Source organism: Perissodus microlepis, chromosome 3 (assembly GCF_051167445.1).
Source record: "Perissodus microlepis isolate ML-2025 ecotype Zambia chromosome 3, ASM5116744v1, whole genome shotgun sequence".
NCBI classification, from domain to species: domain Eukaryota; kingdom Metazoa; phylum Chordata; class Actinopteri; order Cichliformes; family Cichlidae; genus Perissodus; species Perissodus microlepis.
The window spans coordinates 2,462,962-2,487,361 of NC_140463.1; the positions used below are offsets into that span (position 1 = coordinate 2,462,962).

General features: G+C 40.4%; 2 protein-coding genes and 1 pseudogene across 2 annotated transcripts; 2 read left to right on the plus strand and 1 right to left on the minus strand.

The window, feature by feature from the left end:
* Positions 1-2,600: 2,600 nt before the first annotated feature.
* On the plus strand, positions 2,601-6,341 carry LOC146389413 (uncharacterized; annotated as a pseudogene).
* A 1,187-nt stretch (positions 6,342-7,528) lies between these two features.
* Positions 7,529-12,727, plus strand: LOC146389414 (uncharacterized). The gene is made up of 6 exons (XM_084911539.1): positions 7,529-7,566; positions 8,137-8,178; positions 10,597-10,854; positions 10,942-11,178; positions 11,262-11,474; positions 11,552-12,727. The coding sequence occupies exons 1-6, from the start codon at positions 7,533-7,535 to the stop codon at positions 11,626-11,628; spliced, it is 861 nt and encodes a 286-aa protein (XP_084767665.1). The 5' UTR covers positions 7,529-7,532; the 3' UTR covers positions 11,629-12,727.
* A 5,736-nt stretch (positions 12,728-18,463) lies between these two features.
* On the minus strand, positions 18,464-20,299 carry LOC146389415 (ladderlectin-like). The gene is given in 5 exon segments (XM_084912344.1): positions 18,464-18,790; positions 19,090-19,201; positions 19,474-19,608; positions 19,713-19,822; positions 20,226-20,299. Coding segments are annotated over 5 exon segments (489 nt in total). The 5' UTR covers positions 20,287-20,299; the 3' UTR covers positions 18,464-18,719.
* Between the last annotated feature and the right edge of the window lie 4,101 nt (positions 20,300-24,400).

Sequence of the window (24,400 nt, forward strand, 5' to 3'; positions counted from 1 at the left end):
CAAGATCACAAGCAGGCACACTAGGATCAGGCTGGGCTCTCCAAGTCATCAGCCTGTGAACCCTGGGAGAACATCACCATCAGTGCAGCACCCCTCCAACCCCTCCAACCAGACCTTTATGGCAGCGTCAGCAGCTGGAAGCCAATCCTCGCCAAAGGACGCCTGAAGCCCTCCTAAGTCATGACAGCTAAATCCTGAACTCCAGGTCTGACTTTGGCACAATTCCCAAAGAAGCATGACTGAGTCACTGTGACTGTGACTTCACTAACCATCCTCAGAGTCAAACACATCCTGCACAGGTGTTGTGAGACCATATCAGTGAGACCATGAAACACAGGAGAGACTTCCAGAAAAAATCAGTAAGAGTCCTGGATGGTCCCCCAATAATCTGGACCTGTTTCAGCAGATATCTGAGAGTCAACGATGTGTACTGATGGTGTCCATCCAGCCTGGCTTTGCTCAAATGACTCTGAGGAGAAGAGAAGAGCCTCCAAAGGAAAGGTGTCCATCACCAAACCCTGACCTTCTCTGACCACATGCACGTATGCAGCTGTGGAACTCAGTAAACATCAAACTCAGACTTGACATGATTACAAAGATGATTCCCAAGGTTTTTTAACTAAATGTATTTAGACCCGTCAAACACCAGTGATTATTTAAAAGCAGCTGCCTCAGAAAAAAGTAACATTTTTTCTTCTTTTTGATTTCATATCCGAGAGTCCTGTAGGCATATGTCCACACCCACATCCACCCTCATCCTCAGACAGAAGCACCACCTGTGAGCTGCTGGCAAAACACAGCCAAAACAATGAACCTCATCTTCATCATGTTAAAAATAACATCCAGCACAGTCTGCATTTACACAACACCTCCCAGCACTGACTGTATGAGAGCCCCCCTTAAGGGGGCTGGAGCCCACATACCCATCACTCACCACAGATTCACAGCTCCCCGTGGGCACAGGCCTCCCTAACTGAGACACAATTACTGCTGTTTGTCACACAGCTCACATGGAAACTCACATATGTTTATTTATGCTTTGATTTCTTTTTTATTTCTATGAGATAAACCAAAGAAAATGTGTCTGTGCTTGAAGAATAAAAATGAAGATGTCAGAGTCATTTACTGTTCACAGCCTGAGGCTCTGTGTGAAACCTTTAATGACCACTGACCCACTGTGACTGTGACTTTCCACAGTAATGAGGAACACAGTCAAACACACCAGTAAGCTTCCTGCTTAAATGTGTAACAGGCTATAAACAAAAGAGACTCAGCACACAAACACTCACATTTTACATACTTCATGTTCCCCCCATCACAAACAAAACCAACACAGACTGAAAGTTCATCACTTCCCATCATCAGTCACGGCTCGCCATCCCGACACCTTTTAAGGAAAAAGATGAAGCAGGAAAAGAAACAGAAACCGTTTCAGGAGCATCATGTAGAGACGTGTAGGATAAAAATACAAACTGAGAGTCGCAGCACTGTGCAGGACCAAAATCTGACGCTGCAGAGCAAATGGACATATATTTAAATCCACTATGAATATCTGAACATGTCCAAATGCTACAAACCTTCAGCTAACCTGTCAGTCCAACAGTGACCCAGAGCAGACATCCACATAAACAAAAGCAGGAAACACCAGAAGAAGGTGAAAGTTTTAGATGATCCATCTGAAATCTGTGGGGTGACCTGATGAGGAAGCTCATAGAGCTGCAATGTTCCTGCAAACAACATGGGCAAAAATCTAAAGGTGCTTCTACAGAGTTTGAGAAACACCTTTAGGGGTCTTCACCTGAATGCAACCAGGCTATTGTAGGTTTTTATTTTATCCCCGTTAATGTTCCAGCCCAGTTCAGGGTGATGGTGACGTTAAAGGTGGAAAGGTTCAGGATTAAGGTGAGTTTCCAGACATTTCTGCTGATCCTGTCGTTCTCTCTGGCTGTGGCTATGATGAAGCACAGGTGAGGCCACATGGATATGCTGCTGTTTTGTAGGTTTCTCTTCAGATCTGTGACTTAAAACACTGTCAGCATGTTTTATGATGGACTAGTGACACTTTAAAGTGTGATCTCACCCCAACCGGTCGTGGCCGCCCCTCCCTGAGCCTGATTCTGCTGGAAGTTTCTTCCTGTTAAAATGGAGTTTTTTCTTCCCACTGTCACCAACGTGCTTGCTCATAGGGGGTCATATGATTGTTGGGTTTTCTCTGTATGTATTATTGTAGGAGCTACCTTACAATATAAAGCACCTTGAGGCGACTTGTTGTGATTTGGTCCTGTGTCAATAAAGTTGAATAATGTCTCCATTTGGCAGAACAGGATCTGTACCCACACACCAGGAGGAGGTCACTTGTTATGATTAAGATGCAGGATTACATGGAAAAATGATCATTTAATATTGAACTTGTGATGTTGGTGTAACAGAGGGATTCTTCACTTGATGCCTGATTTTGTGCAGGTGCGTTTTGACTGAGCTCAGTCAGACGAGTAGTGAAGGCGTGGAGCAGAGGGACGTGTTGAGTGTGTAACAGGGAAGTGATGAAGCTGAAAGTGTCTCTGCTGCTCAGGCTTCAGACTCTCAGTCCTCACTCAGACATGAAGACTGCGTCCGTCTGTCTGCTCCGGGGTGAGTGAACATCCTTACAGCTTCATCCAACACGCGCTCAGACAGCACGTCTGCATGAGTGCATCAGGGACACTTCCACTGATGTATCACCTGAGTATCTGCAGGTACATGAGCTCAGTACCCGTTCTGCTCAGAGTCGGGATGAGGTTCTTGGTTCTGGTTTTCCTTCAGGCGAGGATATATATATATAAATATAAATATATATATATAATAATATATATAATATATATATTATTATATATATATATATAATAATATATATAATATATATATAAATATAAATATATATATATAATAATATATATATTATATATATTATTATATATATATATAATAATATATATAATATATATATTATTATATATATATATAATATATATAATATATATATTATTATATATATATATAATAATATATATATTATATATATTATTATATATATATATATAATAATATATATAATATATATATAATAATATATATAATATATATATAAATATAAATATATATATATTATTATATATATATTATATATATATATATAATAATATATATATTATATATATATATTATTATATATATATTATATATATATATAATATATATAATATATATATTTATATATATAATATATATATATATATATATATATATATATATATATATATATATATATATATATATATAATATATATATATATATAAATCCTAAAACAGCATAATTTCTGAAGTGAGCTTTCATTGACCTCTGACCCTCAGTGACCTCTAACCTTTAGTGACCTCTGCCCTCCTGTTGCAGGCGTGTGTGTGCTGCTGCTGTCTGCACTGACTGTTTCTGCAGGTGTAAGTTTATATTTATGATTTCAGGAGACAGTCTGCAGTCCTTCCCAGTATTCAGATCTCTGTGACAGCACAGAGTGCGTTTCATATAAACTGAACCAATACTTACGTCTAAATGTTTGTCTAACAGCAGTAATCCCACTCAGTTACATGTAATACAGAGCAGTTACATGTTTCCAACATTACTCATTTTTACGGAGTTATTCATTCTTTTGGAAGTGCCCTAAAATTCTAGTTCTTCATATAAGTAATAAATCTTTTTAAATATGGCCTTTTTCATTGGTTGTGAATGGCCTTATGCACAATGTTCACCAGCTGTACTTTTTCCATTAATACATTTTTACTGCTTAAAGTCTTTAAAATAATCTGTTCGCCGGTCTTAATCTTAAGGAAAGCCCTTTGAAGAGGTCCCTCATTGACCCTGTAGTCACAGACTTACAGTAAGTTGTAGATTTTGTGGAGAGTATAATTTACCAGAGTAAATATCCGTCTGTCATCACCCTGGTTTCCACGTATCAGGATGGTTGACAGATGCATTAACGAACAACACATCCACCCTTATTAACAATATAATCTGATATTTTTGGTAATAAGGGTTAAGCATAAAACATCCTGGATTTTACTTTTTGTATTAGGACGTACGTATAATAAATGGTTCGTAGGAAAAAGTCCAAATTTACAAATATCAACAGTGTTAAGACAGAGATGATTAAAATAAGCAAACGTTTTGTTAATGATTTTACGCAGGCACGGTCAGTCATTCCATGTCACATAACACGGACCTTATATAAGGATTTTTAACTTCATATATCAAATACTTTTCAAGATACTTTATAAAAATATCACATTGCAAAAGACACATAGTGACTGAATCGTACTGTACGTTAAACATAAAATTCTCAGACACAACAATAAAGAAACGTTCCTGCATGAATTAGTGCGACTGCAGTGATGCAGACGCTGACGGATGCCGGTCCGTCACGGTGAAGAGAGAGCCGTGGATTTATCAGTCGATCTGCATCCCTACCCTCACCCATTCTCACAAACTCTGACTTTGACTGAAAGAATAAGATTGTGGATGCAAACGACGGAAATGAGTTTTCTCCGAGGTGTGGCTGTCAGAGTTATCCAGAGATAGGGTGAGGAGTTCGGCAATCTGCTATTCATCCATCCGGTAGAGCTGCTATTCCTCCATGTCAAATTAACCAGTTGAGGATGTCCGGGAATCTGTTAAAGAAGCCAACTGGAGCTAGGTGTTTCCTGCATGTCCCACTGAAAGAGGTCCCAGGGAGACCAAGGACATGCTGCAGAGACTCTATATCTCGGCTGGTCTGGGAGCACCTTCGTGTTTCCCAGACCACTCGGGGGCCTGAAAGCTAAAGGCGCTGCTTTACATTTGACTTTTAAAGCAAGTAACAGAAGTAACAGAAACTCAGTTTTGCTTAAAAAATAATGAATAAAATCTGAAGCAATGTTATTTTTATTTTGACGGTGGGTTTTAGAAAGAGTGAGGTTGTCAAGAAGTTAAACACTTGTGATGAATGTTTTAATGCATGTTAAATTATTCAGGTAAAGACACTGATTCTGTTCAAATGTTTCCACATGGCAATAGGGCTCCACAGGATCTGAAATTGGACTCTCAAGCAGACTTTTCATATTTTTGTAGTTTATTAGCAGAGGTTAGCTTGGGCCCCATCAGGATTCTAGTCCTGGATTCTGGTCCTGAAGGTCTCATGATTAATGCCCACCCTGCATCTGCTTTCTCCTCCTTTACAGTTGTAACTGCATGTGTTGCTGGCGACCTTTGTTCTAACAATTTCCTCTTTCTGTCCTCCAGTCTATCTGTCTGCCAGTCCAAACTTTCAGCAGTTCTTCAGTGGACCCACGTCCGTGTCTTTGGGCTGCGTTGATGATGACGATGGACAGGAAGTTGATGGATGGACGGTGAGGAGGACCAGAGGAGGACTCACTGAGGACTGTGGAGCAGCTGAAGACTTTGTGATGATTGACAGTTTGTGTCTTCTGGATTGTAACTCGTCCTACAGTGGAAACTTCTGGCGTTAAAGCTTATCTGGAGAGAAAAGTGATGAAGTTACCATCAGCGTGTCCAGTACAGAAAGTGAGATGTTCCAGCTGTGTCTCTGTGTGACTCTGCTCTGATGGTGGAACTGTGTCTCAAACATTACTCTGTTTTATTGTTATTCAGAAAAAGGTGTGATCATGGAGATCCCTGTACTTCCTGTGAGACCAGGAACTGGTGTCATTCTACAATGGAAGAAGAAGAACGGTGAAACAGTTCCATCTTATTTCTTCATGGATGGACGTCTCGTTGGACCTGGATCTACATCGGAGTACAACATCAGAAGAGCCCAGCAGTCTGATGAAAGTCTCTACTGGTGTGCTACTGACACGTTTGGAGAATCTCCTCAGAGCTTTCTGAGGGTCAGAGGTCAGAACAATGACATCACTTCCTGTTTAAAGACCTGGCCTGCTCAGCTAACTCCTTTACCTGTTTCATCATTCCTCCTGCAGGGTCTCCTACAACGTCTCTTAAAACATCCGTCTCTTCTGAGACCAATTCTTCCCTTTCCACTTTACTTCTTCCAAACAATTCTTCCTCCCCTCCTCCTCCTCCTCCTCTTCCTTCTCCTCCCTCTGTGTCATCTGCACCATCCTGCTCCTGTCCATCTGCTGCAGCAGGAGCTCAGGTACAAACTCAAGCAGATTCTCACAGAAACACTTTGATCGCATCACCTGATGTCTCCACTCTGCCCACAGGTAACAAACATGCTGTCTCCATGGAGACGCCCCTGCGTGACGCAGAGTATGATGACATCGTTGCTGATGTCACCACTCAGCATGTCTTCTAAGCTGATGGATCCTCTGAGGAATCTGAAAGTGTCCAAAGCTGTAAACTCTGTTCACTGATCAATCAATAAGCTGTCAGATTCATTTCTGAAGTATTGAATCAAAGTGTAAAAACATGAATCCGACTAATGTATATTCACAGCTGTTTGTTTCTGTGATGTTTTTGTGCTTTAACCTGATCCAACACGATGAAAGATTCAAACATCAAAAACGTGTGATTGAGACGAGCTGCACAGGACTAAAGGGGAACATCATCAGGAAACTGCACTCATAACACACTAAGATAACCTATAATAGCAACCGCATGGAAACATCCACTGACCAACCAGGAGAGAGCACACAGAGCAGAACTGATCTCATTGGCTGGACGCTCGCTTCTATTTAAATCTAATGACAGCAGCTCCGTCACACCTGAACACGACACTTCTGCTCTCATGATCTACAGCTGTGACTTTAACGTCAACAACACCAACATCTGACATTATTGTAATGACATGTTTTATTATATCATCGTTTACAAGCTGCAGAGCAAACACGCTGAGAGGAGTCAGAGGTCAAAGGTCAGCCGTCTCCTTCAGTGGTTTGATTCTCCTGTGAGCAGAGAGAGGATCTGAAACTGCAGCAGGAAGTGTTGATCAGGAACCTTTGAACAGTTTCAGATAATGATGACTTTTTAACATTTCATGAATTTATTAAGAAAGAAATGAATCACAAACCAGGTCTTTATGTGAACTGGTGGATTTGTGTCATCTGGCTTTTGGATCAGTACAGCTGGGTATCATCTGCATAGCAATGAACAAATGCAGTGTTTTCTAATAATACTGCCTGAAGGAAGTGTGTACAATGTGAAAAGTTACAGGTCCCAGCACAGAACCCTGAGGAACTCTGTGACAAGCATTTATTCATGAAAACCATCATAAAATGGGGAAAACCAAGGGTATAATTAAATTAAAATAAATAAAAAAAAGAAACCTTGACACTGAGCAAACACACAAAGAGTCACAGAGTCAGGTTTGTGTTCCTGTCAGGCTGAAAACAAAGCTCTGCAATGATCCAGCCTTTGCTAAACTCTCTGATACATGCAGTACTGTGAGGCTCCACCAACAGCACACAGGGACACCCAATGAGATCAAAGGGAAGTGATGAAAGGGAAGCTGAAGGCGTCTGACACAGTCAGTCAGCATCCAGACATCATGAAGGCTGCAGCTGCCTCTCTCCTCCTGTTCGGTGAGTCCCACCTTCATTCTTTCACTCTCACTGCAGCAGAGTCTGACCTTTGACCTCTGACTGTCACATCGTCCTGTTTGTAGCAGCTGCTTGATCCAAATATGCGATTCAGAGCGAGTCAGTCATCATAAAGGATGTAATGTCAGAGTTTATGTGGATAACATGAGCCGGTCCGTGTGGGAGTATTTCATCATGACAGGACGAGGACACTGTGTCACACTCAGTGACCATCATTTACGTCCTGTCACTTCCTAAAGGTAGAACACCTGTGATTGGTGCTTTTGGACTGCACCGACTCTTTCTCATAGTTCTAGTAAGAGCTGAAGGTAGTGCTCCTGTTTGTGTGTGTGCACACAGGAACTGGGACCATCGTCCTACTTTGAGCTGCCTGTAGATGTTTGTGTCCACAGAACAGCTGTCTGCTGTCACAATCAGCTCAGTCGTCTCTCTTTACTGTATTTCACTGATGGAACAGGAACTGTTCTTCACCATGATATACTCTGTGTCAGTCGCTGACCTCTGATGCTCTGTGACCCGTAATCCTCAGTGACCTCTGTCCTCCTGTTGCAGGTGTGCGTGTGCTGCTGCTGTCTGCATGGACTGTTTCTGCAGGTGAGTAGATGGAAGTGCGGCTTCATCAAATCTGTTTTTGTTTGGCCTTTTTAAGTGTTAGCTTTATTATTTAAAATAATTAAGCTATTGGACATTTAAACTTCAAGTTTCTTTAAGTTACTGAAAAAATAACTTTTCTTTTTGGCATGAATGCTAGTTAGCTAACAGGAAGTTGTGCTCCACAAACTGAGAGAACAATTTCCTGCAGACTCATTCTTTGCTGATTTAGAGTACATTTGCACAATAATTGCAAAAGACAGCCAAAGGAAAAATTAAGTTATTTTATTTACATTTAGCTTTGACTCAAACTCAGAATATGAATATCTGACGATGTGTCAGAGGCATGTGTGGTCCTTTAAAATCTGCCTGTGCCTCAAAACTACGTACTGATTGTACTGATTTCTAATGGTCTTTAAAAGTATTATTAGAAAAAGTTCTTAAACAAAGCTCTTCCACTCTTATGCTGATGACACATACACATTTTTGACAGTTATAATTGATGATTTAAAGATTTTATGTTTTTATAGTCTTTAATACTAACTGTCGAAACATTTATAGCCACAGAGGTTATTTTTATTGACACACTTTAGTTCCATCTCTGGTTAACTGAGCCATACTTTATGTGTGTTGGTACATTTCTCAATATATTCTGAACTAAATGAGGTAAAAACCGTGCTGCACCAGTTGCAGGCATGACACAGTGGCTTGGCCAACCCCCATTAAAAGGGAGTTGGAGTATTCAAAGCGTGAGGTGACAAAGCATGGATGACAGTTTCCAAGTTCATGCCTGGACAGAAAGGGCTTTAGCTTCGATCTGACGTGATAGAATGAAGATTTCACCGCCCCATTTATGTGGCCATCAAAACTAAGTGCAGTGTCGATTTTTACCCCAAGATTAGTAACAGAGCTCTTCAAGCGAGGGCTCAGAGCAGCAAAGTGAACATTTGGGATACCAGAAGAACGATTGGGACTGAATAAAATTGCTTCCACTTTTTGTTCATAAAAATGTAAAACATTTTGAGCCATCCATGATTTAACTTTGCTAAGACAATCAAGCAGGAGTCCAATCGATGAGCTATCAGAGTGATTGAAAGGTAGATAAAGCTGGCAATCATCAGCATATAGATGAAATGAAATTTCATGTTTTCAGAAAATCACACCAAGTGGCAGGAGATACAATGAAAACAGTAGTAAAGTGATCCTGGGTGAGATGTGGACATGCCAGGAACACCCAGGAGATGCTCTGGAGGCATCCTGGTCAGATTCCCAAACCAACAGAATCTGTGACAAAGGGCAGCCCTGGCAGAGTCCAACACCCACTGGGAACGAGTTCCACTTATTGCCAGCTATGCGGACCAAGGTCTTGTAACGGTTTTATGAGGATCTAATGATCCATAGCAATGGCTCGACTAGTGGACGGACTCTCCTTTCCAGCACCCTGACTTATACAGCACTAACTAATACACCCACTAACTAATACACACACTAACTAATACACACACTAAGACCTAAAATGAATACTGAATATCAAAATATTGCAGAATGGTATTCTGACAGTTGGCATGGTGGTGGAGGTTTGGCACCATCACCAAACACCACGAAGGTCAAGAGTCTGGGTCTTGTTAGATTAACTGACAGTGATGTCTCTGTTATGGACTGCCAACCTGTCCATGATGTGCCCTGGTTTTTTGGTCACTGACAGCTGGTGTAAGCATCCTGGGTTCACTGTGAAGAAAATGGATGGATATTTATTCAGAACAAACCAAATACTAAACAGCAGTATGTGAAAACAACATCACCTCAACAGAAATGCAGTTCTGCCAACTAAATAGACAAAGAAGATAGAAATAAAAGTTTTTCCTCAAGTGGATTCTTTGTTATCATTATTTATAAAGGGATATGATGGTAGTCCACCTCTCCCTTAAATTCAGGGTAAACGTTTTGTAGGTCTCCCAGGTTTCAGGGATGTTCCTTAGAGGGCAGGCCAAATTTCTGGATGAGAACTTTGAAATAAGTGGCAGTCTTCTTCGTCTTCTATTGGCTGCTGCTTTAGCTGGTTCCACAGGAGGTCATCTGCCTCCATCTCATCCTATCCCAGCATCCTCCTCGGTCACACCAACCCTCTGCACGTCCTCCTTCAAGACATCCATGAACCTACTCTTTGGGTTTCTTCTTTTTCCCCTGGCATCTCCATAGTTACCATCCCCCACCTATCAGTTGTAGTCAGTCATGCCAAGTAAAGAGTTAATTGGTCTGCATCCTGTCAAATTCAAATTACTATGGCAACCATGCCCATGTGAGCTGGCTCCACATTTGGATTCTGGTTTTGATGCAGGTCGGTGTGAAGTTTGATGATCATCGTGACGCTGGTCCTCTCCTCTTTGGTGGTGATTATCTGTCTGTCTGTGTGTCCTCCAGTGTCTCTGTCTGTCAGTCCAAACCTTCAGCAGGTCTTCAGTGGATCTTCTTCAGTGTCTCTGAGTTGTGTTGATGATGGACAGACAGCTGATGGATGGACAGTGAAGATGACCAGCGGAGGTCCCACTGAGGACTGTGGAGCAGCTGAGATGAGTGGAAGTTTGTGCGTTTTGGATCGTAACTCGTCCTACGGTGGAACCTTCTGGTGTGAAAGCTCATCTGGACAGCAGAGCGATGAAGTGTCCATCACTGTTTCAGGTACAGTGAGATGTTCCAGCTGTGTCTCTGTCTCTGTGTGACTCCAATCTGATGGTGGAAGTCTGTCTCTGTTTACCTGCTATTCAGAAAAAGGTGTGATCCTGGAGATCCCTGCACTTCCTGTAAGACCAGGAAGTGATGTTACTCTGCAATGCAAGAAGAAGAGTGGTGAAACAGTTCCATCTTTTTTCTTCATGAATGGACGTCTCCTTGGGTCTAAAGCAGAACACGTTATCCCTAATGTCAGGGACTCTGATGAAGGTCTCTACTGGTGCGCTTCTAACACATTTGGATCATCTCCTCAGAGCTTTCTGAGGGTCAGAGGTCAGAACACTGACATAACTCCCTGTTTAAAGACCTGACCTGCTGAGCTGACTCATTAACCTGTTTCATCATGTCTCCTGCAGGGTCTCCTATAACTACTCTCAGAAAGTCCGTCCCTCCACCTCCAGTTTCTGAGGCCAGTTCCTCTCTGTCCACTCTTCCTCCTCTCACCAACTCTTCCTCCCCTTCTTCTCCCTCTGTGTCTTGGATCAGAGTCATCTGCCACCTGTTGGCCTTTTGCCTGTACTGCATCTGCACCATCCTGCTCCTGTCCATCTGCTGCAGCAGGAGCTCAGGTACAGACTCAGGCAGATACTCACAGAAACACTTTGATCACGTCAGCACTGTCCTGATTTCTCCACTCTGCCCACAGGTAACAAACATGCTGTCTCCATGGAGACGCCATTGGATGTTGACGAGCATGATGACACCACTGAGCATTATGTTTGAGCGGATGGATCCTCTGATAGAATTACATGTTTCTAAAGCTGAAAACTCTGAAGTCCTCACTCTGAGTTTCTCAGTCAGAACCTGATCTGTTCACTGATCGATCAATAACCCTCAAACTACTGATGAATTACTGAATTATTGGATGAAAGCTTTGTTTGACATTGTTAGCATCTTCAAACATGGAAATTTTACAGAATGATGGTGAAAGAAATGGTTGATGCACTTTGAGTTCTTCAGCTTTGTTAAGGTTTTATTTTAATCAGCAGGAGAAAAAAAGCCATGTAGTTTCAGGAGATTATCATATTTATTACCAATCCCAGGTTTCTGCCACGGCTGACTAAATACAGTCAATCCAGCAGTGTGCACGACCTCTTTAAAAAAAAGATATTTCAATGCTCAGATCCATGAATTTTCAGTGCCATGGATAAAACGATAAAATTAAACCAGATTGTATTCCATTAAGATTCCAAATTACAGTTTTTTACTTTCATCCCTGAAGAGGAACTTTGTGTTTTTGAGTTTTTTTGAGATGTCCAGTGTGTCGGCTCAAATTTGGATTTATAAAAAACAAATTCAGATTCCAAAAGGTAAAACAGGGAGAACTCAGCAAAAACGAGGGTTTGATGACAGGAGGTTTAATAAGTGTGTTGATCAGTGTTTGTGGAAGCTCTGACAGAGTTAGTTCAGTTCTGAAACGTTACTGTGGCCTCACAGCTCTTCTTCTACTGTGTCATTGAAGAACCTTCAAACTCTCTGAGCTGGTTTTCCTCCTCAGTCCTGTTTGATGACAGAAAGCACCAAACTGTATCCTAATCTCACTTCTGATGATGATGGTTATTAACACATTATTGATCAACTTGTTTCTTTACTAACCAACAAATTATTTGAACATGTCAGCAAATAGCAGATTGTAGAAAAGCAAAATAATAACCCTTTAACTCCAAGTGTCTCATACTTGATGCGTGAGTTCTTCACACTTCTACATCATCAATGTCATTTTACATTTTACACAATAACCTGCTGGATGTAGTGAATGTGATACAAATTAAAACACACAAGCAAATGAATGTTACATTTTTTAAGTTCTGTTTTTTATGTTTCGTCAGAAGGTTCAATAAACATTCAATAAAAAAAACTTTATTTTCTGGTGATTATTCCATAGTTGATGGTTTTAACGTCACAGGAGCTAAACAAAAGTCATCAAAGGTCAGCATGCAATGACATGAGTCAACATCACACTGCTCTGTGACGTCTGTGACATCACTTCCTCTTTTGTAAAGTTTTTTTTCATTTAAATGTTCCATTCAGAATTTAATTATTCACTTTATTTGGACACTGTTGATTTGTTTCACACAGTCTGCTCTGTGTGGGGACTTCAGCCTTCTGTGAGTGTTTATTAATACGGTGCTTTAACCGCCATCATCTTCTTCAAGTCATTAGTAACACACAGTGCACATGTCAGTCAGGCATCTGTTTGTCTTCCCAATAAACACGTTAGAAAGAGACCAAACCAACAAAACCTCTGCTTCAAACACTAAATCCATCCATTCTCCTCTGCTTATCTCTGTCGGGTCACTCGAGCCCTCGTTTATCGCTCGTTTCAAACAGCTTCTGGATGTTACCTGGTAACTGTCTTCTATGTCTTTTAATATTATCATCTAATAAATCCTTAAATTTCATTGCATTTAATTGAATAAATGATGAATTGGTTGACTTTAGGATTAGGATTCAACTTTATTGTCATTACAAATGTATAAACAGAGACTGAAATATTGTTTGCATCTAATCAGATGTGCAAGAGCAGTAAGTGCAATAAGAGCAGATTATATGCAGATAAGGATAGTGTGAAAGGTGGGAACAGTTATGAACAGAGTATGTACAAATAAGCTAAGTATACAGATGTTTATATTGCTATACAAAAAGCAAATATACAGATGTAGTACGGACAATGTACAGATATACAAGTCAAGTGGCTTTATTGTCATTTCAACCATGTGCAGTGGTACAGTACAGAGTAAAATGAGACAGCTTTCCTCTGAGACCCTGGTGCTACACATGACCTATAACAGACAAACACACGACTACGTAAAGTGCAATGTGCAAAAAATTGCAAATAAACAAGACAACACAGCGCAATGGAAATGTGCAAAATGCTAAGTATTTTGCAAAAGTAACTTGGTGTGTGTGTGTGTGTGTGTGTGTGTGTGTGTCAGCCCAGTCTCTGAGTGTTCAGGAGTCTGACGACACGACTATGTCAGTGTCCTAAAACTACAGCAACTTTATCATGTTTTTTCAAGTTTTTCAAAGTAAAATGATTCAGCTGATGTTTGTCTCGGGTCTCCTGGCACCGCTTCACAAATATTGCTGTGAAACTTCATTTATTATATTTTTCTGTGAATATTTAATGAGTGATTTCCTAATATTAAACATTTTTTCCTAAGTGAAGAGAGAGGTGAATAGCATGTGTTACAATCAAAGCAGTTTACTAACAGTCACCAGCTCATGTTCCATGGGATCCAGAAGCTGCTGTAAATGTTCCTGACTACAATAAAGTTGTGTCATCAGCAAAGAAGATACACCTCAGAGACATGAGACTGAACATTAACCTGTAATAAATAAACAAACATGGTCCAAGTACCGAACCGTCTTTGGATGAGAGTGCAGAAACATGAGTGAGACTCCTTTATATTCTCATCTAGTTATTTCTGCTTTAACAGCAACGATAAAAGGAGGAATCATCAGGCCTGCTTCACTCCAAACACTCTAAAATGACCTGTAATGATACCGGCAGGAAACAGTCACAAAGAAACCCAACAGAGTGGAACTGATCTCAGCAGCTGGACGTCTATTTTAGCTCTTCTGGAAACAGCTCAGTCAAACCTGAAGTGACAAACTGGGACTTCTGCTTTTCATGCACAAACTGCTTCAATCCTGTCCGTGAGCTGCCTGTGAGGCCATGAACCTGCTGCTGTGATCTCACACACACACACACGCACGCACGCACAGACGCACGCACGCACGCACGCACGCACGCACACACACACACACACACACACACACAATATCATTTTATTCTGTCTTTGCACATTGCACTTTATGTCGTCCTGTGTTGATTGTCTGTTATATGTAGGGATGGGTAACGGTATCCGGTGCCGTAAACGGTAGTAACCAGACCGAAAAGCAGCGCACATTTCAGTGCTTTTTTTTTTTCCTGAGATGTCATAAACTTTGGATTCCAGCCAATCATTTTACCTTTCCAAGGATAGTAGGCGGGTCCAGGTACGTACGTTCTTCTAGAGCAGAGCTACAGATTAAAAAGGCGAAGCGGTCAAAGTCTGGCTGTACTTCACAGCAAAATATGCAAACTCAGCAGCCTGCAACAAGTGCTTTAAGGTGATACTGTGATACTGTCAAAGGAGGTAACACCTCGAATCTGATGAAACACCTGGCGACGTATAGCATTTTGTTAAAAGCAGAGAATTGCGCCGTATTTGATAGCTTGCTGCGAGACCTCACACCGAGCACATCTACTGCGGGTGTGGTGCCTGTTATCGGACCCGGAGTTAGCAACATCCCCCAAAAACCCGAAGAGGAGAGTCCTGGCCCCTAGCCCTGCCAGTGTAGCAGGAATGAGGACGAATGATGATGCAGCAGCAGCTGTTATTCTCTGGGTGAGTAGCTTAATGTTGTTCGTGTGTAATTTACGTTGAGTAGGCTAACCACGTTATTACATTAATGCATGTAAGGTGAACTAGCAAACACCGTTGTAGTTACATGCGGCTGTCTTCTTGTTTGATGGCAGATACTCCCTTCACCCTGACCAAAAAGGCTAAAATGACCAAAGAAAAAGTGGAAAACAGTTAAACATGAGAGGTTTTTGGACAAAGTTTGTGTTTTTTCTGTTGTTTAAGCACTGCTTCCAGCCAAGAGTGATACCATATATGCCCCATAGCTGCAGAAAAGGCTAACATTGTTATCTTTTTACAAAAAAACAGTTAAACATGAGAGGTTTTTGGACAAAGTTTGTGTTCTCCATTCTTTAAGCACCGGTTCAGCACCATTTAAGCAGGAACATTGTCTCGTTTCACTGTGTACTGTACCTGGACATGGTTGTGTAACACAGTAACGGGAAAAGACAATTATTATTAATTAAAGACAATATTAATGGGCCAATAGGTTCGACTATAGAAGCACAGGGATGTGTTTTAATGAGACACAGAGACAGGAATGTAACTCAAAAGAACAAACCGGCTTTAGTGAAATAAAGCATGAGTTTGACAACCACAGGTTAAAGGCGATTTACAATTGTAGAAAAGAACAACAAATGAAAGCAAAGTAAAACACATAAAAATAGTAACTTTTGATCTCAATGTTGGGACACCCTAGTAACCTGACTCCTTAACTGTTATAGAAAGCAGATTACACAAATTCAGTGTTCATTCAGATGAAAATCTCACACACCTTTCACATGTGGAGAATGTTCTACACAACAGCTTATCATTTAAAGTCCCAAATAAAACATGTCCAAGGGGTAAAGTCCAAAAATTCCCATGGTGTGAAAGAAAATAGGGGTGAGAGAATGTCAGTCAGTGGTGTTATGTATAACCAGCTGTTTGTGAAAGTGATACAGTCCTACCACAGCGCAAAGTGCAGCAGATCATCAGGAAAGAAGCGAATCTCAGTCTTTCAAAGTCCAGGTGGGAAGGCTCGCCATCTAATTCACTAATTTAATTTAGCTACATCTGGTGAAGTTGTGGTAAAATGTTAATGTAACTCAGTGTTAATTTGGTGATCTGATATGGTGTGATATTCAGTATATATGTATATATCTATATTGGGTGTTCGGTTATAAAATGTTCTTCAATGATTTTGAGGGTTTTTGTATTGCTATTGATTTGCGGCTGCTTTACGACGGTCGACTGTGGTAGTACATCCTAGCGGGAGGGGCTATGAGCTCACATGGCTTGTAGCTGTGCCAGAGCAACACGTTCTCACTCCCAACTCGTCAAACGTGTGACGCACGGTCAGGCTCCCTCTGCTTCACTTATGGACGCGCAGGGTACCTCCCTCGCGTCGAGAACTGACGTGCAGGGTCCTCTCATTGAATACTATAGAGCTCCCTAAACGTTGCTTATTGACGACAAGAGATTGCCGCGGAAGAGCCTGTTGTCCGTATATTTATATATTTCCGAAATCCCACTGTAGTGACGTATACAGAACACAATATACAGGGTGGGCCATTTATATGGATACAGCGTAATAACATGGGAATGGTTGGTGATACTAAAGTCCTGTTTGTGGCACATTAATATATGTGAGGGGGCAAACTCCTCAAGATGGGTGGTGACCACGGTGGCCATTTAGAAGTCGGCCATCTTGGATACAACTTTTGTTTTTCCAATAGGAAGAGGGCCATGTGACACATCAAACTTATTGGTAATGTCACAAGAAACACAATGGTGTGCTTGGTTTCAACGTAACTTTATTCTTTCATGAGTTATTTACAAGTTTCTCTTTGTTCACAGCCATTGACATGTCGAAGAGGTTAACGTTTCTTGCGGTTAGTATCATGGTTGCTAGGCAACCTGAACAGCACGCCTCTCACTTCCGCACTTCTCGTACTTATAGTACGCACCGTACATAGTACGCGTAGTGCGCGTAGTGCACGTACTTCAAGCGCGCGGTCTCTTAATTGGGGCACAGCCCTGGAATCGATTAGTCACTTCCAGAGTACTTCCGCTAAGGTCAAAAGGTCAAGGCTAGGGTCATCAATCAAACTTGCATTCTTGAGTGACACAAGCAGGGGTGGATATCGCTCTGTGGAAAAATTAAATAATTATAACTTAAGCTGTCAACTGACCATAGTTGGTTTTAGTACATAAATATTGGGCTGACTGAGTTTCTGCCCATATGGAAAATAAATAGTAAAAACTTATTAAAGACTTACATAAGATGTGGCCTGCTTCATATAGTGAATCATATCAGGCTTACATGATTTACTCATGAAAGTGGCCACTTTCTCATTACTTTCACATATTGTTTTACTAAGTATCCAAAACATACAAGTTTCATTTATATGATTTTTCTAGGGATCTTATATCTGTTTTCACTCTTGTGTGCTGTTCATACAAGTTTTTTTCTTTAGCATTCTGCAGTGTCAAGGCAGCGTGAGCTAGTGCATGAGGTTGAGAAATACTTTATTATAAGTTTTTTAAAGTTTTAAATTGTGTAACAAAAAATATACAAATACCAATTTAATAATTGTTTAAGTATTATTAAACAGCACAAGACACAATAGTAGGAATATGCTTGTTTGATATTTAGCAGAACAGTGTCCAAGATGTTTACTGATATACTTTTTTGCATTTGAAAATCACCGTTGGACTGAGTTTAACTGCATTAGAAGAAATGCTGATAGTTATTTTTTTAGCCATACTTATAGTGTTTAAGTGTTCTACTATAAATCTCAAGTTCAAGGATGATAAAACATAAGCAACATTTAAAATAGTAAGCTACCACAAAATTTATATATATTTTTATTTTGTTAGATTTCAAATCTTTTTCAGTGGATAAACAATTAGCATTGCTCACTCAGAAAAAATGAAGTCATCTGTAGTACTTTGTACTCACAATGATTAAGTCGTCCTGATTTAGTCATCTTAAGTAAGCGTTGTTAGTGTTTCTTTGTTTTTCTAGGCAATGCGTTTGCATACGTTTTTTTAAGCTCAGAGAACTAGTTAGATTTTACAGTGCGGATGTATGTGATATTTAAGAGTACACTGATAAGCATGAAGCATTTAAATGCACAGACCATTTTGATTCAATGCTTAAGATTTTAATGATGAAGAAGATGAGAAACAACAATTCATTCTGGGAAACAAAGCTTTGCTAAAAGCATTCTTTCAAGTACACATGCAATTTGCTCCTGTTAAAAGAGCAACTCCAGCTTATGTCACTTGTCGCTTCATTCCTTATGCAGCATTACAGTAAAAGAAAAGAAGTAAATCAAATCAGAACCAGATTCTTATTGTGATACATTAGAGGATTTGCTCTGTCGTCAGGTAGGCCACGCCTTCACGAGAGCCCAGGAATCAGCAGATGGCCCTGACACAGATAAATGGGAATTGGCTGTCACATCTCCCATCATTCCAACACTTGCTTCCTGTAAGTACATAAAATCAGCATGAACTGAAATCACAATCACATGGAGAAATGATCACTGATCCAAATATGTTGTTCTGTATAACAACAGCACCTGACACATACATGTGTTTAGTATTGCATCAAAACACTATGTAAATAATTAATATGATAGAAAAATGTACTGCTGACATTTTTTCACTCATTACTGTTTGTCACATTAAATCCATAAAGATTATTTGGGGGATTCTGGGTATTGTTTCCTTTTTTCTTTAACATTTATAGTGCTCTTACATTGTACTTTTTTCACAGAAGGTTTACCTGAAAAATTCACCATTAAGCAATGCTCGTTTCCCCCAGAGTTGTTAGGTTCTCCGTGACACCATTGCGTAAATGTGAAATAGGTTCCATCAATCCAAAACCAGTAATTCTCCTAGAAAACAGGAAAACGTAGGCAAGAATATGTTTACAAATAAGCTACAGTTCCAAGTTCTAAATGTGCATGTAGATACAATAATATGAAGAAGGAATTTTAAAGTCTTGAATAATCAGATCCCATCTGATCTTAAAGACCTCCATATCTACTGCAGATGGGAACTAATCCCTGAGCCTGGTTCTGCCTCAGGTTTCTTCCTGTTTCTTCCCCACTGTCACTAAGTGCTTGCTAATGGGGGAGGGTCATCTGAATAATGATAAGTGATATACCTGTTGACCATCTGAGCCACCAACCCATGTTAGTCCACTTTCACGAGAGGCACTAGATATGACGGCTCGAATGAACTGGTACACGTCGTTGCTGTTTACAGATGCCAGGTTTGCATTCAAGGACTGGCAGATTCACTACAATGGAAATCAACAGACTGAGTTTATAGAAATGACAACGTAAACAGAAAGATTTAAGATTTCACAAAGGATAAATGATAAATTCACATCACTGCTTTTACCTGCGCCTGAGCCCAAGTCATTTGACGGTTATCGTAGAGAAAGCATCGATTCCCATACTGAGTCCAGCCGCTTGGACAAGATGCTGCTCTCTTCTCAACATGATGTTCTCCTGAAGACAATCAAAGAATATTGATCTACTTTACTGTGTCGGAAAAAGTTTTTAAAATATAAATTCATGAAAAATGTGTTTTTATCTGAGTGTTAAAGATTAACTTTTTTAAGCTATAAATGTACTTGTCCATCATACATGAAAACAAATTTATGAAAACTGACATAGGAAAGCTGATGTACTCTTCTTCTGTTCAGCATGATAAAAATGTGATTAGTTTTGGTGAAAAACCTGAAAAGTCCACTGACCTGCTGAAATTAATGCCTCTGTCCCATTACTGGCCACTTCATCTGGAAGTGCTAGACAAAGTACAACAGCAAATGTTGATTTTCATTATAATTTTCAGTTTAATATATTCATGCATAAGATGTATAGATGATGCTCAGTATACTGGAATACTCACCAGCAGCAGTGCCCAGAGCCACCATTGCGCAGAGAAGTGTAGACACAGTCAGCAGCTTCATGGTGATGTTTAGTATCTCTGTACAAATCAGAAAATTCAAAGTAGGTCGTTTATTAAAGAAAAGATAGACAATAATCTGACACTTTCCAGCAAGCATTTGATATAATACCTTATCGTCCTTGTTGTCAGTGTCAGCTTGTAATTTCAGCCTCAAGTGTGGAGGTGCTGAACCTAACACCAGCACTTATATACTGTTTCTGTACCTTCACTCAAAACCAAGAACAAACAGACTAGAAATACACTGTTATTTATTTTAGCTCCATGCTTGCTTGCATTTCGCTTTATAACAATGGTTTTTACCTCCACCCAGATAAAATTTCACTGCTGTTTAATTTGTCATATTGACTGATGGTCAACAAAGAGATACATAACCTCATCTTTGTGTCACACTGTTGTTTTGCATGGTGAATGTAGCTGTCTTTTACTCATCATTATCCACACTAGATGAAATAAAACATGCCATGTTTCTCTTTTCTTCCCAGTAATGACTGGGGACACCCCTGAAATTGAGGAGCAACCTGAACAGTGATTTGGTGAACAGCCAATCGGAAAATGAGACAGAAAAGGACAGTTTAGAATGACTTCCATGTAAAATAAAAGTCATTAGATTATCTATTAGTACACCAACTATATACATTTCAAGTGTGCAATAGTCCTAAAACCCAAAAATTCTACAAAAAGAAAAGAAAAGGAAATAAAATGGTCTCTCAAACTTTTTTGTAGAAGAACACAAAACCCAAGTCCTAACTCAAGCATGGAGCTTTAAACAGCAGCCCAGAGGACTCAGCTGAAAACTGCTTGGAAACCAAAAACCTCTGTAAAACAGCGACAGAAGCATCTTTGTGCTTCTTGGTTTCATTAAGTACCTCCAAATTATGGCAAATGTCATCTTGATGATTTTCAAACTCAATATTGCCAAATAAAAAACCAAAAGGATATGGTTCAGGTGGACAACACACACACTTTTTGGCTACTTTCAGATTATCAGTCAGTGACATGCAGTAAACGGTGTGGGCTACAGTGTTGAAGACACAGCCACTGTGCATGATGCAGGCACTCAGGTGAGCTATTAAAAATGTTAGCTTCTTATAGTTAGTAAAGCATATGCTTTTGAAATAAGTGTTTCCTAGCTTTAGTGGTTTTTTGCGCTACTGAGCCACGTGTTTTCATTTAGTAGTCTTAGGCTACGTTCACACTGCAGGTGAAAGCGAATCAAATCCAACTTTTTTGACCCTATGTGACCCATCTATCCGATCATGGTCTGACAGTGTGAACGGCACAAATCCGATATTTTCAAATCTGATCTGGGTCACTTTCGTATGTGGTGCTGAATGTAAATGTAAATAACAAAATAACTTTATAACTTAAAGCAAAATTGGGAAACGCAAAGTCCGACACAAGTCTTTATATTAAGGCCATCAGTCAAACAACACTGTTTGCTCTGCATCTAAACAGAGCGTGTTGTGTGTGACGTCTTCATGCGGCCGCTTTGAGCGTTCACACTAGAGCGCGTTTGCTGTCGCATTTTATTTGTAGTGTGAACGAGCAGACAAAAAAATAGGATTTGATCAAAAAATCAGAATTAAGCATTAAGACCTGCAGAGTGAACGTAGTCTTAGAGTTGGCTGGAAAGAGTGCTAATGAAAAAGTAACAAAGGAGACCCATAAGAATCTACGTCAACCCATGGCGTAAGACTAGCTCATGTGTGAGCGGAGGCTGCTCAGCAGCAGTAGTGGAGACCCAGACAGCGCAGGACCTAGCACACATGTGTCAAAGTCAAGGCCCGCGGGCCACATCCGGCCCGGCGATATGAGGCGCTAATAATATACAAACTACAGATCCCATAATGCAGCGCTGCAGCCTCCTTGCTGAACGCTAGGCTAACTGGGAACATTCCCGCGTCAATCAAGTCAAACTTCTGTTAGAAGCTAGCGGCTCACGATGGTGGAGAGAAAAGTTGATTCTGAAAGCAGAGCCTTTCAGCGCCAGTGGGAGACTGAATATATGTTTACAGACATGCTGGTAAAGCCGTGTGTCTTATTAGTGGAGCTAATGTGGCTGTAATTAATTTAATTTAAGACGGCACTACGAGACAAAACGTCAGGATAAGCTGAAAAACCCAAATGCAGAAACTACAGAAAGTAGAAGAGCTGAAGAAGAATCTGACATTTCAGCAGACGTTTGTCACCAGAGCAAAATCACAAAGTGAAGCTGTTGTGAAAGCAAGTTTTATTGTAGCAGAGGAGCCAAATCAGCCCAGTACCGCTCTGAAGAGCTGCAGGATGAAGCTGTGCGACGTCTTGTGTCCAGACAAAACGCAGATTTTGGCAAATGTGAGCCTGAGCAGAAATACGATTGCTGATCGGGTTTGTGAGATGGCCACTGATTTAAGAACACAGTTGTGTGAAAGAAGCAAAAACTTTATTGCATACTCTCTTGCTGTGGATGAAAGTACAGACATGATGGACATTGCACAGCTGGCCATCTTCATCCGTGGAGAGGAAATATTGGACATTAAATCGATGCACGGCACAACGACAGGAAAAGACATTTTTTAAAACGTATGTCAAAGTGTAACCGACATGAAACTGCCCTGGGACAAACTTGTTGGACTTACAACAGATGGAGCGCCGGTGTTGTGCGGTGAAAAAAGCGGACTAGTCCGCAGGATGCGAGTAAAGATGCAGGAGGTGAACTGTACTGGTGAGTTAACAGCTAGGGGTGCAACGATACACAAAATTCATGGTTCGGTTCAATACTTTGGTGTCACGGTTCGATATTTTTTCAATACAAAAAAATGTTCATGCCTGCTTCACTGGGTGAATGGGTTAAATGCAGAGGAACTATTTCCCTATGGGGACACACACACACACTTTACACTTTACTTTACACTTTTAATTTGTCATTTATTAAAATTATAAATATATATTTTAGCTCAAAAGTACAGTTTTTAAATTTAATGTTGCTGAAACAACAAAGTAATAAAATAATAAATCTATCTGATGGAGAAATCACTCATCTTTGGAAAAGAGAGTTTATTACAGAGAAATGTCTCTTTCCAAAAGAAAAGCTATACTATACGCTTCTTCTGGGCTATATTCTCAGCAGCATATTAAACATATCAGGTCCCCATAAGGAGAATCCTGTGCTAACGGCTGTCTAAATGACTCGGGTAAAGTTTGTAGCATGCGTGCTTGTTGTTTTTGTCTGCTTCCACTTGTCTTTGCACGAGGATGATGTCAGAGTAAATGTGCAGTCATATTCGTTGTGTTCCCACTAGTGCTGTCAGCGTAAATCTCATTGAAATGACGTTAACGCCACAACACGGCAAATCTCCGTTAAGGCATTTCAAGTGAAGCTGTCACAAATGCACCAGTGCAGCCTGCCTCACTTTCCCTGTTGCCAAGTAATGTTGAACCAAGTCAGCGGACTTTGCTGAGCTGCACCTGTGCAGATTCAGATGGAGCTGCAGTGTAATGATGCACTCAGGGAAAGTACGACACTGAATGTCCCGCACAGTTTATTAGCTCCACTCCTGCAGCAACGCCCAGCTCCGTCTACATGCGGCTCCAACCTTGTGTTTGCTTTCATTTATTTTTTCTGGGGTTTTGGCAGCATGTTCATATTTCTAACTTGTGTAATTTTGACAGGATATATTTTTATGAAGAGCAAAATATTTAAAGTTAAAGTTTATTTTTTTAAGTTTATTTAATCTGGAATAATATTCCTGTCTGTTTTTATTCATATTTATGTTTAAAGAACATTGTTTTAGTGTGTTCAATAAATGTTTATCTTGTTTGGCCCGCGACCTAAAGTGTGCCTTGACCTTTGGCCCCCTGTGCGATTGAGTTTGACACCCCTGACCTAGCACAATTGTTGGAACAACCATGGCAAAAGCGGGCTGAGAGGGTTTGGAATGAGCAGGCACAGGTGAACCAGCAGTCTCTGGCTGAGGTTTGGTTGCACAGAAAGCTCAGGCTGCTCAGCACACTCTGGATACTGATAGCAAAATGCTAGAAGAGTTATGGGATAATGGGTCCATAACTGGGAGAAGTGTAGAGCAACAGACTTTCCCAATTCAGGTTTCTGCATAGAATACAGCATGCTGTTACTC